This window comes from Rhinatrema bivittatum, chromosome 10 (genome assembly GCF_901001135.1).
Source record: "Rhinatrema bivittatum chromosome 10, aRhiBiv1.1, whole genome shotgun sequence".
Classification (NCBI taxonomy): domain Eukaryota; kingdom Metazoa; phylum Chordata; class Amphibia; order Gymnophiona; family Rhinatrematidae; genus Rhinatrema; species Rhinatrema bivittatum.
This window is the reverse complement of record NC_042624.1, coordinates 102,688,526-102,704,634: the sequence shown is the minus strand read 5'-3', so window position 1 is coordinate 102,704,634 and position 16,109 is coordinate 102,688,526. Positions and strand designations below refer to the sequence as shown.

The 16,109-nt window shown below is 43.8% G+C and overlaps 1 protein-coding gene across 5 annotated transcripts in view; it reads right to left on the bottom strand.

The window, feature by feature from the left end:
• The window catches only part of DOCK7 (dedicator of cytokinesis 7), a 185,315-nt gene that overhangs the window by 130,006 nt on the left and 39,200 nt on the right, over positions 1-16,109 (bottom strand). For all 5 annotated transcript variants that reach the window (XM_029618626.1, XM_029618622.1, XM_029618623.1 and 2 more), the window contains exons 6-12: positions 12,204-12,416; positions 11,173-11,258; positions 8,255-8,321; positions 7,481-7,630; positions 5,370-5,450; positions 3,407-3,572; positions 574-716 (exon numbers count right to left, since the gene is read on the bottom strand). In XM_029618626.1, the coding sequence (XP_029474486.1) occupies positions 574-716; positions 3,407-3,572; positions 5,370-5,450; positions 7,481-7,630; positions 8,255-8,321; positions 11,173-11,258; positions 12,204-12,416 (906 nt within the window). The remainder of the gene's footprint in view (positions 1-573; positions 717-3,406; positions 3,573-5,369; positions 5,451-7,480; positions 7,631-8,254; positions 8,322-11,172; positions 11,259-12,203; positions 12,417-16,109) is intronic.

Genomic DNA, 16,109 nt, shown 5'->3' with positions numbered 1-16,109 from the left:
AAAATGGCAGTGATCGCCTTAACTTACTTTTCCATGCCCCAAACCACTTTTGAGGCCCCTAAAATTTGGGCACTGAGCAGAAGGGAGGAATCTTCCTTCAGGAAGATCTGGATGCCCAACTCATTAAGACAAGGTGCCTGGACCTTCTGAACGACCACCTCTTTTGCTGGTACCTGCTGGTCCCCAGTCTGACCCATCAGCTGCCTGTTCAAATCATGTTTACGACGTGAAAAATCAACACATCGCATCTAGAAAAAGTATCCACGTTTTGTGCTGAAGAAAAGTAACAACTGTCACAAAGTCTAACTCAGCCTCTCCTCCTTCTCAGGTGGATAAACTGAATATCGACTGCAGCTGGATAGTAAACACTCTTAAATGTGTTTCATAAAGTACACTGGATGATAAAGTACTCGAAGCACTGTTACATAGTGCCCTGGGTGAGAGATGCACCTTCCTCATTAGGAGTCGGTGTTTTATTCTCTTGCCAGATGTAAAACATATACCATAGCGTCTCCCGATTCTTGAGTTAATAGCAAAACAGAAGCCACTACTCATGGCTAGCAGGATCGATACCTGTTTGAAGAAGTTTGTCACAGTTAACGTGGCCGGTCTAAAGGTAGTCAGGTTGCAAGCCTCGTCTCCACTGGTGGTCCGCTCTAACGAACGCCTTCCCACGATACTGGAATTCCTTCTCTCTGACCAAGATCCTTTCCGTTCTACAAAACATTTTTTAAAAAATGAAAATGGAAGCATCCAACTGGGAGTACAAATTCAATTCAACAAGACTTCCTGCTCATGCAGATGAACACAGACTGTTGAAATTCTGCAATAAGCCTGACAGAAGAGGGGGTGATGATGAGTTATGCATCCTCCTGAGGAATCAGGAAGCCATGAAGCCTGACTGAGGATCTCTTTACTTCTCATGACAAATTCTGCAATTATAAACAAGGGAGGAAGCTTGTGCATGGATTTCCTAGTGTTCTTCACATATGAGCCTATTGAAATCTACCTTGCCCTTACTGTATCGAGGTTAATGCAATCTTTTGCCATTCCTCCCAAGTTTAAACCCAACTGGACACCTTTTCCTGTTACCTTGCCTCAGAGAGCTAGATGGAATCACTGCCATAGCACTTTCAGGTCTGGTTGAAAAGTGCTTAGAAACTCTTTATGATGGAGAGATTTGTGTGTTTCCTCTATTTTGCTGAATACTGAAATTAACAGGCAACCACAGATTGATTATTTACTGATTGTGCGGGCAGATATGGACCAGACGACCCATCTAGACTGTGACTCCTGGATTTGTGGTGCCTTTGGCCCCAGTTGACCTCTGGCTAGCTGTTCATTCTTTGCAACTAAGGATCCTCTTGGCTTGTCCTATGCTTATGGCTTTTGTTTCCACCAGCTCCACTGGGTGGTGGTTCCACGTGTCTACTGCTCCTTTCGGCGAAGAAACAGATTTCTGGCTTTGCTTCTGAGTGTTCCCCTACAGCCACATTTTCAGTTCGCGGCTTGCCAACAGAGCAAGTTCTGCTGTGCCAGGGAGCTCGCCAAGATGAATCCTCACTTTCAGGATCTTTATCTGCCTGTAAAAATTCCTGGAATCTTAGAAACTTTATTAGTGCAGGGCAACAATCAGAAAGAACCATTTTCAAAGTTATTTCCCCGGGTAAAATGGCTGGGCTGAAAACCGTCCCTCACCTGCTCACACGACCTTCCCTAGCACGCGCAGTTAAGTTTCAGTCAGACTGTAAGGAGAGGCTCCCGGAGGCAGTTTTAGGGCAGGGGAGGAATGCAGTGCATGCACAGGAATTTTTCACAAGTGCCGGCGCTATGTTGCCCCCTCTCAGCTGCCCACACAGGAGATCAGACACAAAGCATGCAACTGCCTTTAACACAAGTGCTTTGCATTTATTTCCCAAAAAAAGTACCCTCAAAACTTTCTACTTGAAAATAAAGGTAAAGGATGTGTGCTAAAAGGGCCCAAGTACTTCACAATCAGAGTGCCAGGTGGGCCATGCTGAGGGATCCCGGAAAAGACCCCGGATCTCTTGAACTGGTCTGCGAAGTGCCTGAAGATTTACTGTGCGACTAAACTTTGGATCACGGTACGGATCCAAGAAGCCTTGCGAGTACCACGAATGACCTGACCTGCTTTGGGGTTCTGGTGCCTTAAGTTGGAGAGCGTCTTTATTTTAACTACCCAAGGTTAATCCTGATCTATGTAAGCAAACCCTGGTCTGGAACTCTGAAACATATTGGCAGGGACCCCAATCTGACATGTACCTCTGGTGTGAAATTTGGAGGTGCGTAAAAATTTATGCGAACAAGCAAAGCCACATGTCCTCCAAGCAGTCCTAGCAAAAATGTTCAGCAAATGTTATCCTGGAATCCGCTGAGATTTAAGGATCAGAGGAATTATACATTTTTTTTTGGAAAAACTAAATGTTACGGGTCAAATATTTCTGGATATTCATGATACAAGAATTTTCTAGAATCAAGGCCTCTGAAATTAAACAGTAAAGGAGACTTAGGATCTTTGAAATTGTTTATTACATGCCATTATTTGTAACCAGAACTTGTGTGCCATACCCTTTGATTTTGTGTTTGCTCTTGCTTAAGATCGGCACCCTATTCCATAGTCTTAGTTTCTCTGTTATTGTGTTATGATTCACCAACATCTCTCCCCTCCTCACCCTATCACTTTTTGCCTTTCTACATCTCTATAAAGCTGTCTGAATTCCTGACCGTCAGGGCGCCATCGGATGGACTCTCGGCGTAACTACGCACACGCGATATCGAAATACCAACCGGACCTGCAATTGCATATCATGGACCTGAAAAACTGGTACCAGCCTGCGCGCATCTAAGCAGTGCCAGAAAAATGGTAAAGCAGTTAGAAGGTAGTCTCCTAGGATTGCATACCACACGTGTTTCAATTTGCCCACTGTGGAAAAAAGTCCCACAGAACTCTAAACTGAACAAAATAATCATCCTTTAGGATTTGAGGACTTGTCTCGTTCACATGGCTTCCGGTGCCATCTATAAACAGTTCACTGTATACAAAATAAAAATCAGCCCATTTATACAGTGTGGCCGGTCACTGGGATCCTCTCTCTCTCTAGCAACCCAAGAGCTGCTATGCAGCAGGGTTCATAACAGCCCCCTCAACGCCCACAATCAAGTTACTGTGCTTACAAATTCTCCCCTTTTGGGCAGATGGATTTAATTGTCCTGATAGACATCAACAATGCACACAATCTGATAACCCCCAACAGATAAGTTCCCTGTAATATAAAAAGTTAGTTTATTTAGCTTGCGTAACGATAAGAAAATTCACAGACTGCAAAACGAAATGGTAAGGCACTGCAATTTCTACAAAGTGATAAAAAAAGCAAATCAAGATTACCTCCTGGTCCGATTTCTAATTCTGTCGAGTCTCTTTCCAAACTCCCCGCACTGCTGACAATATTCATTAAGTGGATTGCTGTCCAGGCAAACGGCATCCGATACTTCCCCAGCCTCTGGCAGAACTGATCTGCTTGGCTTTTGAGTTTCTCCAGTTTTTCTTTATTCTGCAGAACATTAAACACTCTGACAGTGTCCTGGCATAGCTTATATGCACAATAAAATGCATCCATCGATATTAAAAAGGAGTCACGTTGAAAGAAGAAAATCCTGCTGAACACCAGAGCTAAGTCTTAACAGGAGGACTGCTGGTTTCTAGCAAATCCAATCACAGCACTGCAGAACCTACCCTTCTCCACAGAATATTTGGTAAATCAGCAAACTCCGCCACTTCCTCCCCTCCCGTCACCTGACAAACCCTGCTTTCTCCAGGCTGACAAACTGTCTCCCCAACCCTATACTACCACTCATTTCTTTCAGTCTCCTGTCTACTGGGCCATGGCACTTTTCTTCCCCACTCCCTCCACTGGTCCCCCACTCACTGTTTAATAAATATAAGCTTGTAAGCCAGCACGATTAAACATAGCCCTGACACGGGGCTCTCTGGCAGCTCACAAGGCCCTCCCTCCTGCACAGCTGCCCGTAGCACTCACAGCAGCTTGTAGCTGAATCCTATGCCATTAAGACTTGGTTATTTTCAAAAGGTTTTGGCTGCAAGTATTCTACCAAGCTGGTGAGTTAGGAAATCACTGGATAGTGGATATGACGACAGATCTCTAATAGCAGTCTTAGTAGTTTTCGTTATTTGAGAATTTATAGATGGTGGTTGATTAGTTATTTGCCAATTTTAAAACATTTTGGACAGTATTATCCAAGTTTTGTTACTGCTATGTTTTTGTTCTATGTATGTTTATTATTTTGTATGTTATTTTTATGATTTTATTTTCTGTTTTTATCTTGCATCGATTGTTTTATTGCATTTGTTAATTTTATGTTCTGTTTTTATATCTGCTACTGTAAACCACTGGATGAATTTTAGTGTAAAAGTGAAATACACATTGAATTGCATACACAGACACATGTGTGTGTGTATATATACATTGTGTGTGTGATTTATTTAATATATCACATATTGTGTGTATGTAATATTTATATATATATATATATATATATATATATATATCCCTATCCCCAAAGGGTTTACTATTTAAGTTTGTATTATTCTCTTTTATGTATGTTTATTATGTAGCCTACTGACAAAGCTGGATCTGTTCAGATTATAAATCGGAGATTTTGGGGGTTTTTTTTTTTAGCCTGAAGAAAAAAAAAACACTTTAGGCCTTTGTCAGCAAAATAAATCGGATTATGTCATCTAGCATACATTGATAAACTACTCCAGCATTAGTAATAGCAGTACTAGTAGCATCGGCAGGATGACAAATTTTGGCAAAATGGCAACTAGGCCATATTGCTTCTATATGGAAACTGTGTGGGAATCATAACTTTGTTTTCAAAGAATGCAGTCAGAAGCCTGTTCTTTTAACAAGATAAATATACATGCACACACATATACAAGGAAAGGGGGGGGAGAGGGGGAAAGAGAGAGAGTGTGTGAGTGTGTAGGGGGATTTTCCCTCCAGTTCATAATAGCAGATGAGATTCTAACTATAATGCTGAAGTTATAAGGCAAAAATCAGTATACGCAGTGCACCAGAATGTATGAAATGATGTCCATGGCTACACTTCCCTGCCCCCACGGAGCTTGCAGTCTCAGCCTAGATACTGGAAGTTAAGTGACGCCTGGAGCAAGTGGCAGGGAAGGGAATGTCACACGCCTTTGCAGTGCTCCAGCCAGGACGTGTTCGCACAGCCAGGTGCCACTAGAAATGCTTCAGGAAAGCACAAAATCAGTCATCAAGAGTATCCCCGATGAGGGACTAACTGGAAACTAACAGAACGCCTACCTTTGCTGTATCTGCTTCTTTAAAAATCATGTACGGTTCTGCACACTCTCCAATATCTCCTTGCTGCAGCACTTTTTCCAGCTAGGACAAAAATTAAATTTAAAATAAAAAAGCCTACAAATCAGGACACAATGGTGAAATTGAAACTGTGCCTATATTCAACTGAAACATCAACAAAATGGCCCTCAAAACATCTGGAGATTTGGTGACTTTCATGGAGCCGAACTGCTCCGCATGTCATAAAGTACCAAGGCTTGAATTTACATAGGGACTCATTTCAGGAAACCCTACAACTTCCTTGGAAATCCTTTTTCCATTCTGTGGGATTGGGTCAGAAAGCCCGGGTCACACCTGCATGTTCTCTCCTAAGTTGGAACACGGTATTCGCTGCCCAGAATCGGTTGACTGCTTCCCCATGTCGGTGGCAGATACTCCACCTACCAGAGAAATTACGGCTCGTGCGTTCATTTCTACTATCCCCGAACAAAGGCATTTCTCGAATGCTTACATGCCAAAGCATTCAGCTTTTTGATCCTTTAAAAGGCTTCAATAACTGCTAAAATTCCAGCCTTCTCTAGGATCAATACAGCTTCTAGGAGAGTCCTTCACCCACTACCACTGTTAAACCAAAAAGAAAGAAGCATTTCTGAGCTCTATCCTTACACTAGGTGACAGCGATTAGTAGACAGGTGTGTGCAGAGTACCTACCTGTGTGCAGGGCTATGAAATCATGGCCTTTACAGGCCTAGACCTGGCCTCCCCAGACCCTCCACATTAAAAGAAAAATTCAAGGTATGGGATGCAGAGTACGTTTCTGCCATCCAGAATGAGAAATCTCTCATCCTGGCATGAATTACAACAAAACCAATCAGAAGGCAAAAAGCCAAATCCCAATATTTTTACCAAAAAATGCAAAAGGGCAGGCAGAAACCTCGCACTGTAACGCCTCCCACGTCCACCAGCACCAAAACGTACTGAGTTTTCTCAAGGGAAAAAGTAAAGGGAATTGTAACATTAACAGCCACGCCTTCGATACCATTATCACTGGTGCTTACTGTTTGCATACAGTCATCTAACCATTGCTTTGTGAGAAAACAAATGCTCCTTGTAAAAGGAGTCAATTGACATCCACTACACATTTTTCTCTCAGAAAAGAAAACCCTTGAGGTTTCTTCTTAAAATGCACAATTAAGTTCTGGAATTCGTTGCCAGAGGATGTGGTGAGGGCAGTTAGCATAGCTGGGTTTAAAAAGGTGTTAGGGCAAGTTCTTGAACAGAAGTCCATTAAATGCTATTAATCAGGTTGACCTGAGAAATAGCCATTACTTATTACTGACATCAGTAGCATGAGATCTATGTAATGTTTGGGTATGTGTCAGCTACTTTTAGTGTGGATTGGCCACTGTTAGAGACAGGATGCTGGGCTTGATGGACCCTTGGGTCTGACCCAGTATGGCAGTTTCTTATGTTCTTATGCAGTACTGTGCAAGAAGCCAAAAGCTTGTTCACATAAAGCAAATAACGTGCAGAAATTCTATTGCTGTTGCACAATCCAAAGGGATTTAAGCTTTTTCCTCATGAAGTGCAAAAAAGGTCCATTGCTGAATAAATTCCCAAAACCTCCTTTCATTATTTCACTAAAAACTATTTATGCAAAAGTTGCTTTGTCAAAATCCATCACCCAACAGTGGCTGTTTTGGAACAAATCCTGCCTCATTTAAAAAAAAAAAAAAAAGTCAAAAACATATTCCACACTTTATACAGCAAATGCAAGTCTTTGGATTTTTAAATTTAAATATTCGCTTTCCAAACCAGAGCTCAAGGCGAGTTACAATCAGGGTACAGCAGATATTTTGATGAGCCATGCGGCACAAACATTTCTCTTTTCTCTGCACAACTGTGGACCCTCCGCCTAACCTCTCGCGAGGAGCTACAGGTGACCTTTATAGGATGTGGCACCTTTCACCAGATCTGTGCACTAAAGATCTGCCCCCAAGACTCCCCTGTGAAGACATTAACCAGGGCTCCACTGCAGTGGACCCAATTAATGAGCATGCGACCTCCAAGAGTACTCGAGTAGTAAATGCCGACGCTGAATGAACGGGTCTTACCTTTATCACGAGGAACACGTCCTGAGACGGATATGTGATGGAAAAGATGGCTGACCTGGCCAAGCTACTAATAGCAGCAGGTGTGACGTAAGGCCTCAGCATTCCTTTTATTTGTTCGGAATTCAAGTCAAAGTAGAAATTTTCTGAAATCTAAAGAAAATAGATGATATGACAAACCAGTGTGTGTTTTCATTTTGCCGATCCGTTGAAACAAAACTTGTGTGCGAAACGGTGTTAACAGGCCTTCATATGGTCTTTGGTGTAGGGACGGGGAGGTACCAGCGGTCACAGGCACGAGAGGCGGCGGAGATTAGAGAAGGGGGGTGGGGGGGGGAGGTAGGGGAGTTGTGCTCATTGCTTAAGGTCATTGCTAGTGGCCAAATTCAGGCCCCACGGTTGCAGTGTTCTGGAAGGAGACCTGGGGCATGGCCTCGGACGTCAGGACCATCGCTGCAATGACCAGACCAGGCAATATGAAACAGGAGAAAAATCCCAAATGAAGGCTCACGGTACCAGACTGAGCTGGAAGCAGAGAGGAGGAGGAGGAAACTGCCAGGACCCAAAAAATAAATTAATGAGGTTCAAAAAGTCTGATGGGCTAGGAAAGAAGATTTCCGATTTACTGTAGAGCAGCGACAGATTGCTTGCACACTGAAATATGTAACTGGCAGACTGAATAGGCCAGGCTGAACCTGAACACAACACAGGAAGCGCTCTTACCTGTTCTACACCACTACCACGACTGAACCACAAAGATCCGACAGGGTAACTCACCTTTTTCTTTTCCTTGACGTCATATAAAGCCAAGCTTGCAAAAATTGGCTCAATTTCAATTTCAAATCTTAAAGAAATGGAGAAAAAAAAAAAGTCATTTGAATAATACAATCATATGGTAAGGACAAGGGGGGGGGGGGGGGGGGTAGCATCTTTGTTCTCAAAACAGAGCTGGCTGGCTGCAGGGGTTAATCAACATAGAAATGTCCTTTCCTGGAAATCCCAGTCTTCAGGTACAAGTAAGCGGGGGATTTTGGTAGGAGAATCGGGTCACCTCTTGTTTCAGAAACTTTGGCTACCTTCAAAAATGTATTTTTGGAAAGCCTTAGTTACGAATTTGGATATGGGAGGGATGTCCAAAGGAAACCTTTCCAAATGTAACCGGCCTGTGAAGAGACCCGGAATAAGAGATTATTCTACCATTCTGTGCGTATGCCAAGCCCGCAGGGCATGTACAATTCTGTGGACAAACTTGTAAAACGTCCGTGGTATTTCTGCTATGTGAAACTCGCCTCTGCATTGCAATTTAAACCGTTTGATGTGGTCAGACAAGGTTTTGTTTACTAATTCGATATTAAAAACTATTGGCAGAACTAAATCAGTTCTCCGCAGTCAGGCCATGCCTGATTGGCTCTCCTTTGAACGCTCCTCCTCATCCTGCTGGGGGTGGGAAGCCGATTAGCAGACTATTTAAGTGCAAATCCCCATGAAAAGGATTATAATCTGGCATAATCCTCTGAGCAGGGCAATGTACAAAAAGGTCTAGTTTTGGATGCCAGGAGGCAATATTCAGTTGCCGGCCGACTTGCAAAGTTAGGGCCGGATTCATTAAAGCTTTTCTCTCATTTATTATTATTATTATTATTTATTTCTTTTATATACCGACATTCAATCGAGATATCACATCGGTTTCCAGATAACCAAGAGAATAGGGCGTAGTCCGCCCTATTTTACATTATAACATGGTAACCAAAAAAAAAACAAAAAACAATTATAACATATTATAACAGTGGTACATGGAACAAAAGGTTATAGGATATAACAAAAGGTTATAGAAAATAACATATGTACATGAATGTGTTGTTGATAAAATAAATTTAGGATTAGGGACTTGTTGGTTAGGTAATTTAGGAAAAGAGGTGGGGGGGATGAGGGAAGGGAGGGGGGAAGGTGGGGTGGGAGGAAGTAGCGGAGTGAGGGATTCAGGGGGGTGAGAAGACTTGAGTATGGGATGAGGTGGGTTGCGTTCGGGCAGGTTAAGGGTCGGGTGGGAAGGCTTTTAAAAACAGCCATGTTTTTAGGTGTTTTTTGAAGGTTTGCAGTGATGGTTCATTTCTGAGACAGGTGGGGAGGGTGTTCCATAGGGTGGGTCCCGCTATTGTTATGGCTCGTTTGCGGGTTGCGTTGAGGTGTGCAGATTTGAGATTGGGGATGGCTAGGAGGCCAGTGTTGGTGGATCTGAGGGTTCTTTGTGTGGGGTGTGGATGTATTGCGTTGTTTAGCCAGTTCATTTTGTTGTTGTGTATTTTTTTGTGCATGAGGGTGAGTGTTTTGTAATGGATTCTTTGTGTGATGGGTAGCCAGTGGAGTTCTTTGAGGGTAGGTGTGATGTGGGAGGATTTTTTGTTGTTGGTGATGATTCTGGCGGCGGCATTTTGTAGAACTTGGAGGGGTCTGATGTGGATTTCTGGTAGGCCGATGAGAAGGGAGTTGCAGTAGTCGAGTTTTGAGAGGATAATTGATTGAAGGACTGTTCGGAAGTCGTGCGCTTGGAGAAGGGGTTTAAGTTTTTTCAGGGTTTGGAGTTTGAAGAATCCATCCTTAATTGTATTGGAGATGTGTCGTTGAAAGTTGAGTTGGCTGTCAATTGTTACTCCTAGGTTTCTTGTGGATGGAGTGAGTGTCTATAGGAAGTCTATAGGAGTGAGTGTCTATAGGAAGTCTATAGGAGTGAGACTTCCTATAGACACTCACTCTATAGGAGTGAGTGTCTATAGGAAGTCTATAGGAAGTGAGTGTCTATAGGAAAAACCCTTAGTGAATCAGATACTTAGCCAGATAAACGTATCCGGCTGACTTTGGCAGGATATTCAGCGGGACAACCGCACCATTGGATATACGACTATCTTCAAGTTAGACAGATAACTTCGGTCCTGCTGTAGAGTAGTCCTAGAGTTAGATAAATAAGATATCTGGCCAACTCTGAATATTGGAGTTAGCTGGCTGATTTATCCAATTGGATTCCACCCCGGAATCCCCCTACATTATCCAGCTAAATTTTATCCAGACAAACGAGTTATTGGGATAAACGAGCTCAATCTAGCTCAATGCCACTGAACACAGTCCCCCCCGTGTGTCACATCACTAGACTAAAAGGGAAAATATCAATCCGGTTAGACTAGCGACAGTGTGCAAATGCATGCAAAAAAGGCTTTTGTTCTATCTGCCCTACATCATACCTGCTACAAAGCTTACTTGGGAATTTACTGACAGGAAGGGTTGAGAAAATTACAAATAAATAGAGCCAGCAGCACCAATGACTTTCATATTTTATTTGCCAAAGGGAACAGTAGGAAACCTTTGCCTTGTGTGGGGAGGGCAGAATTACAGGCAGTGAACCGGTGAGAAGGTTTCCCCTCCGATCAAAGGCATCAGCTCACTAAGCACTTTTAAAACGCTTTCTGCCTGCGACTGCAATCTGATCGATTTGTGCCACCGGCGCTGGAAGGCGAAGGATTATCTTGCTTTGCAGGGCTGAATCTGACATGGCAGCAGGATGCCCAGGCTAAAGCTGGCAGCTGGTTCATCACGGACAGGAAGTGCATTTTCTGCCGACAGATTCAGCTGTGTTAAAGGCCTTCTGCCGGGTTAGGGACTGAGCGAGACTTAACCTTAGAAGTGAAGCAGAAAGCACTTACTTCAGAGTTAAGCACTTTACTAGCAGCCTCTGACCAAAGTGCTCTTTGGGTATTTCAGGAAGACTCAGACGTTCTATCGGCTCCTCCTGCAGACACACAAGGTAGTAATTCATGCACATTTTCATACAGAGATCCACTAAACAGCCTTTGAATAATGAGAGAAAAGATTTGCATATAGAAAGTGTCTTCTGGCTCTTTACCAAATGAGCCGCAAAAACGGGTGCTAAGGTAGTGAGGTAGGATAGAGACAGCGTGGCATGCGCCTCAGAGAAAAAGGTTTTGCTGCAACTCTCTCTGGGGCTCGAGGTGTGCGTCAAAGAGGCGCACGGACACAAGAAGTTACCCCGAGAAACTAAGTAGTTACTCATGTGAAAAATCGCTGGCTGAAACCTCCCCCTCCCCCCTCTATGAGCAGAAGTACCTGAGCTCCTTCAGGGTGCGGGTACTTTTAACCGTGTGACAATGAGAAAGGGCCGGAGGGAGTGAGGGGAGATGGAGCCAGCAGACGTCACCATTTGTGCTTTATGGCACCAAATTTTCAAAGGGGAACTCTGCGCCCTTTTTGAAAATTGCCTCCTAAGCAGAAACTCTGCACCCTGGGAGTGGCTTTAGAGATCAGCACGCATAGGGAGGGGGAGGGGGGCCGCTGCAGGCAGCCACATAAGCAGAGTCGCAGAGTGGGAGTTCACGTAAAGACGTGCAATGCTCGCAGAAAACAGAACGGAGGCTCCGTGGGCACAGCAAAAGCAAAAATAATTTGAGAGAGCACCAGCAGGTTAATCTGTGAGAAGTTACACACTTATTAGGCCGAGCGGTGAGATGCCTGCAGTCCCTGCCTTACCTTTGACTCTGAAGAAAGGACTCTAGTAGTTCTTTAAATAAACGATGGAATTTATCCTAAGTTTGGCAATGTTTAATAAAACTGGGATTTTAAAGAGGAACGGAGGACACTGACCAGTTCTGACGTCTTAACCATCATATGATTTCTGTTTCTAAGGCCGTACCCGTTATGTTTCATTCATTCAAAGTACCTCATCCGGCGCTGGGTGCAATGCAAAGAGTTCCTTGTGTCTGTTGGACTTCCTTTGCTCTTCATTCTGATGATCGATTTCTTCATTCGGAGTGCGATCCAGTAGATTAGGAAGGAGGGAATCGGGGAGGGAGTTTTTGAGGTCGAAAATACTACAAGCCCAGCTGCCCCGTGGCGTGTCGTCGATGGACATGGAGCGCCTCTTCAGATCATCCTACGATGCAAAGAATCGAATGGGACAAGATGCAGACTCTGGCAGTTCCCAAACCTGTCCTCAGGACCCCCCCCCCCCCCCTAGTCAGGTGGGCTTCCGGAATATCCACAATGAATATACATGAGAGAGAGATGCACATTCATTTCATGCATATTCATGGTGGATATACTGGAAACCCCCCTGAGTGTGCGGTCCCAAGGATAGGTTTGGGAGCCACTGTCTAAGTAAATCATTCTATCTACCAAACAAGAAGACAGTCTAGGTAAAATGAATTATACTTTTTTCTATGGGCTACATATTCAAAGCTGGCCGTTTAAGTATAATTTAGCTGAATAAGAGTTAGCCGGCTAACTTACATGCGATGTTCAGCAGCACAAATAAGCTAAATATCCCCATTTTTGGCGCTACTTAGCCGGGTAAGTCTTACCTGGATAAGTTAACCAGATAAATAGTACCACCCCCATCCGCCCACTGCTTGCCCATGGCTTATCTGACTACGTGGTGGCCGATGAGCGTAGCGACCTGGATAAGTCGTTACTTATCCAGGTAAGTAGTGTTTAGCGCCTTTTGAATATGGAGGCAGACAAGATTTAGCTATAACCACACAAAATGAGGGCAATTCTCCAAAGACATTTAGGTGAGTAAAGGGCTGATTACCTGGAGAAAAACTTACTTTAGAAACCGCCCATTCTCCCTGTGCATAAAAGTGTACGCGCTGTGGTGCTCAACGTGCATGTTTTTACTCACATTAACGGGGGGAGGGGGTAAGCAGGGAATGCACTATGCTTGGGGGATTTCATTTCTACATCCTTGCACGTCGTTCACCCTGTGAACTTTACACCCGCAAAATACGTAAAGAAAAATAAAATAAATCCCAAATTTCCACTTGAAAATTGACCCAAAGGCTCGCACCATCCCTAGCTGACCTGGAGGGCAGGTCAGGTGCGAACCGGGAATCAAACAGGGGACCCTCCGTAGGGCAGAGGACAGCGCTACCATTGAAGCCAATGGGCTGACCCCTTCCACCCTATCACCAACTTGCTGCCCCGCCCCCAGGCTGGTCATTTAAACAAGCCTCCTACACAGAGCGGTATCAAAGCTTTGCTGAAATCCAACTACATCAGCATCTCCCCAGGTCTAATTCTCTAGTCACCCAATCGAAGAAACTGATCAGATTCATCTGGAGTCATGTCCTTCTAGTAAACCCATGCTGCCTCAGATCCTGCAACCTGCTTCACTATTCCTTCCTTCAGAAGTCTCCACTTTTTAAAAATGGTTTTGGGGTGATCTGGGAAACTACAGGAAAAATTGCTAATTTTCGTTCCTGTAGTACCACAGATCAGTCCAGACAGTGGGTTGAGCCTCCTGGCCAGCAGAGGGAGACAGAGAAAAACTGAGGGAAGAGGGGTCCCAGGCTGAGTACTTAGGGGAAAATCCCCCCTGGGACCCTGTAAGAGCTGTGAGAGAGAGCTGTCTCACATAGACAAGAAGTTTGATTTCCTTCAAATTCTTTTTTTTTTTTACATATAGAAATTAATCAATACTTGCTTGATCCTGGAAACAATCAGAAGGAGAAAGAAAGAAATCACCAGTGTGGAAAACAGAGAAAGCTAGGGAACCGCAGTTTCAACTGCCTGCCTTTGCTGGGAGACAGAGAAACACTGAAGGGATGCAGGGTGAGCACTGTTCCTGATAAAGGATACCTTTTCAATTTTTCACTGTCTCTCTCTGCTGGACAGGAGGCTCAACCCACTGTCTGGACTGATCCGGGTACGTACAGGAAGAGACTGGTAAGCTCAATGTCGGTGCTAAGAAAAGTGGTAGGAGTCATTCTGAAGAACAAAATTACTGATCAACTGAACAGACACAGATTAACAGGGCAGAGCCAACATGGATTTAGCAAAGGGAATTCTTGCTTTGAAAATCTACTAGATATATTTTTTTTGAAACATGTGGACGAAGAGGAGTCTGTTGACAGGGAGCAGAAAGTAGGACTGGATGGGAAATAGTGGCATGCCCCTGGGATTTGCCCTGGGGCCACTGATTTTTAATATATTTATAAATGATCTGGAAAAGGGAGTGAGGAGATCAGATCAGTGGATGACAGAAAATTATTCAAAGTAGTTAAATCACAAGCTGATTGTGAGGAATTGCAAGAGAACCTTGTGAGACTGGGGGGAATGAGCGTCGAAAAAACAGATGAAATTTAATGTGGATAAGTGCAAGGTGATGCATATAGGGAAAAATAACCCATGCTATAGTTACACAATGTTAGGTTCCATATTAGGTGCTACCACCCAAGAAAGAGATCTAGGCGTCATCGTGGATAACACATTGAAATCGTCGGTTCAGTGTGCTGCAGCAGTCAAAAAGCAAACAGAAAGGGAATGGTGAATAAAACAGTGGATGTCATAATGCCTCTGTATCGCTCCATGGTGAGACTGCACCTTGAATATTGTGTACAATTCTGGTTGCCGCATCTCAAAAAAGATAGAGTTGCACCCTTTCCAACAATCAACCAACAATCAAAACTGTCTTCAGTGAGCCTTCTGCTTTTTGTTTCTTCTTCTCCACGCATTTCTCTTGGCCTCTCCTTAACCTTGCAATCCCACCTCTGTCCTTCCTCCTTTAATTTGCATGCCTGAAAGTCCTGCAGCCTCGCTTTTACCTCTTTGGCTACCTTTGCCTTCCTGCCTACTTCCCCAACCTCTCTGAGTTTCTGTTCTTCCATGCGCTCCCTCTTTCGCGGATCCCCTGTACAGTTTTGATTGCCAAGCTCTTTGCCCTTATTTTCTCAGTTACTTCTTCTGAAGATCAGATCTGCCTCCATATCCTCTTACTTTCATTTACTTTATTATAAATATTTGCTGCTTTTTCTGCAGTTTTGTTTTCTTTTTTTTTAAGTTTACTTCACCTTTCCTTCACTTCATTGACATCTTCCCAGTCCTTAAGTTACTTTCCCATTTTATTAAAGGTCAGTATTTGAAGACTCTGATTTTTGTGTGACTCCTCGCCACCTTGTCTCCTACATCAGACCATGCCACTAGCTGATGATCACTGGCCCTCAAGTAGAAATAAACCTTTCACCGTTAGTAAGAATAAGATCCAATATTGGCCCTCCTCCCATGGGTTCCATTACTATTTGCATGAGGAGAGCCCCTTGAAGGGAATTCTAGGCTCTCTCCCTACTTCTGCCCAATTCCATAGCCAACAGATTACAATCTCCCATCAACAATGCTCCCCTTTGGATATCCTCGACCAGATCTCTCTCTCCCCTGTGTCAGAGGTCGATAGACCACACTGGGTGTACATTAAAATGCCATCACCCTTTTCTAAGATAAGGCACAATGCCTCTTCCTTTCTCCACACCCCATGCATTTCAGTTGCTTTTTTTTTTTTTTTATAAAGTAACATGCACATTCATTTTCCATTGTATTACCCCAGACGTCTCTCTCCTCTGTACAGATCACAATAGAGAGGCAGGTTCACCTGCACACAGGAAATGCAAAAAGTCCCTTATTATTGCAGAAAACTAGGCTACCTGTTCCTTTGCCTGGCATTGTTTACAAGTAAACAGCACAGGAAATGAAGGCAAGCATGGGAAAGTGTCCTGATGATCACAGGACATAATCCCCGACTGGCACATGCACAGTTGGCAGTGTCTGCCAGCATTTCCTGCACAGGCTAACTTGC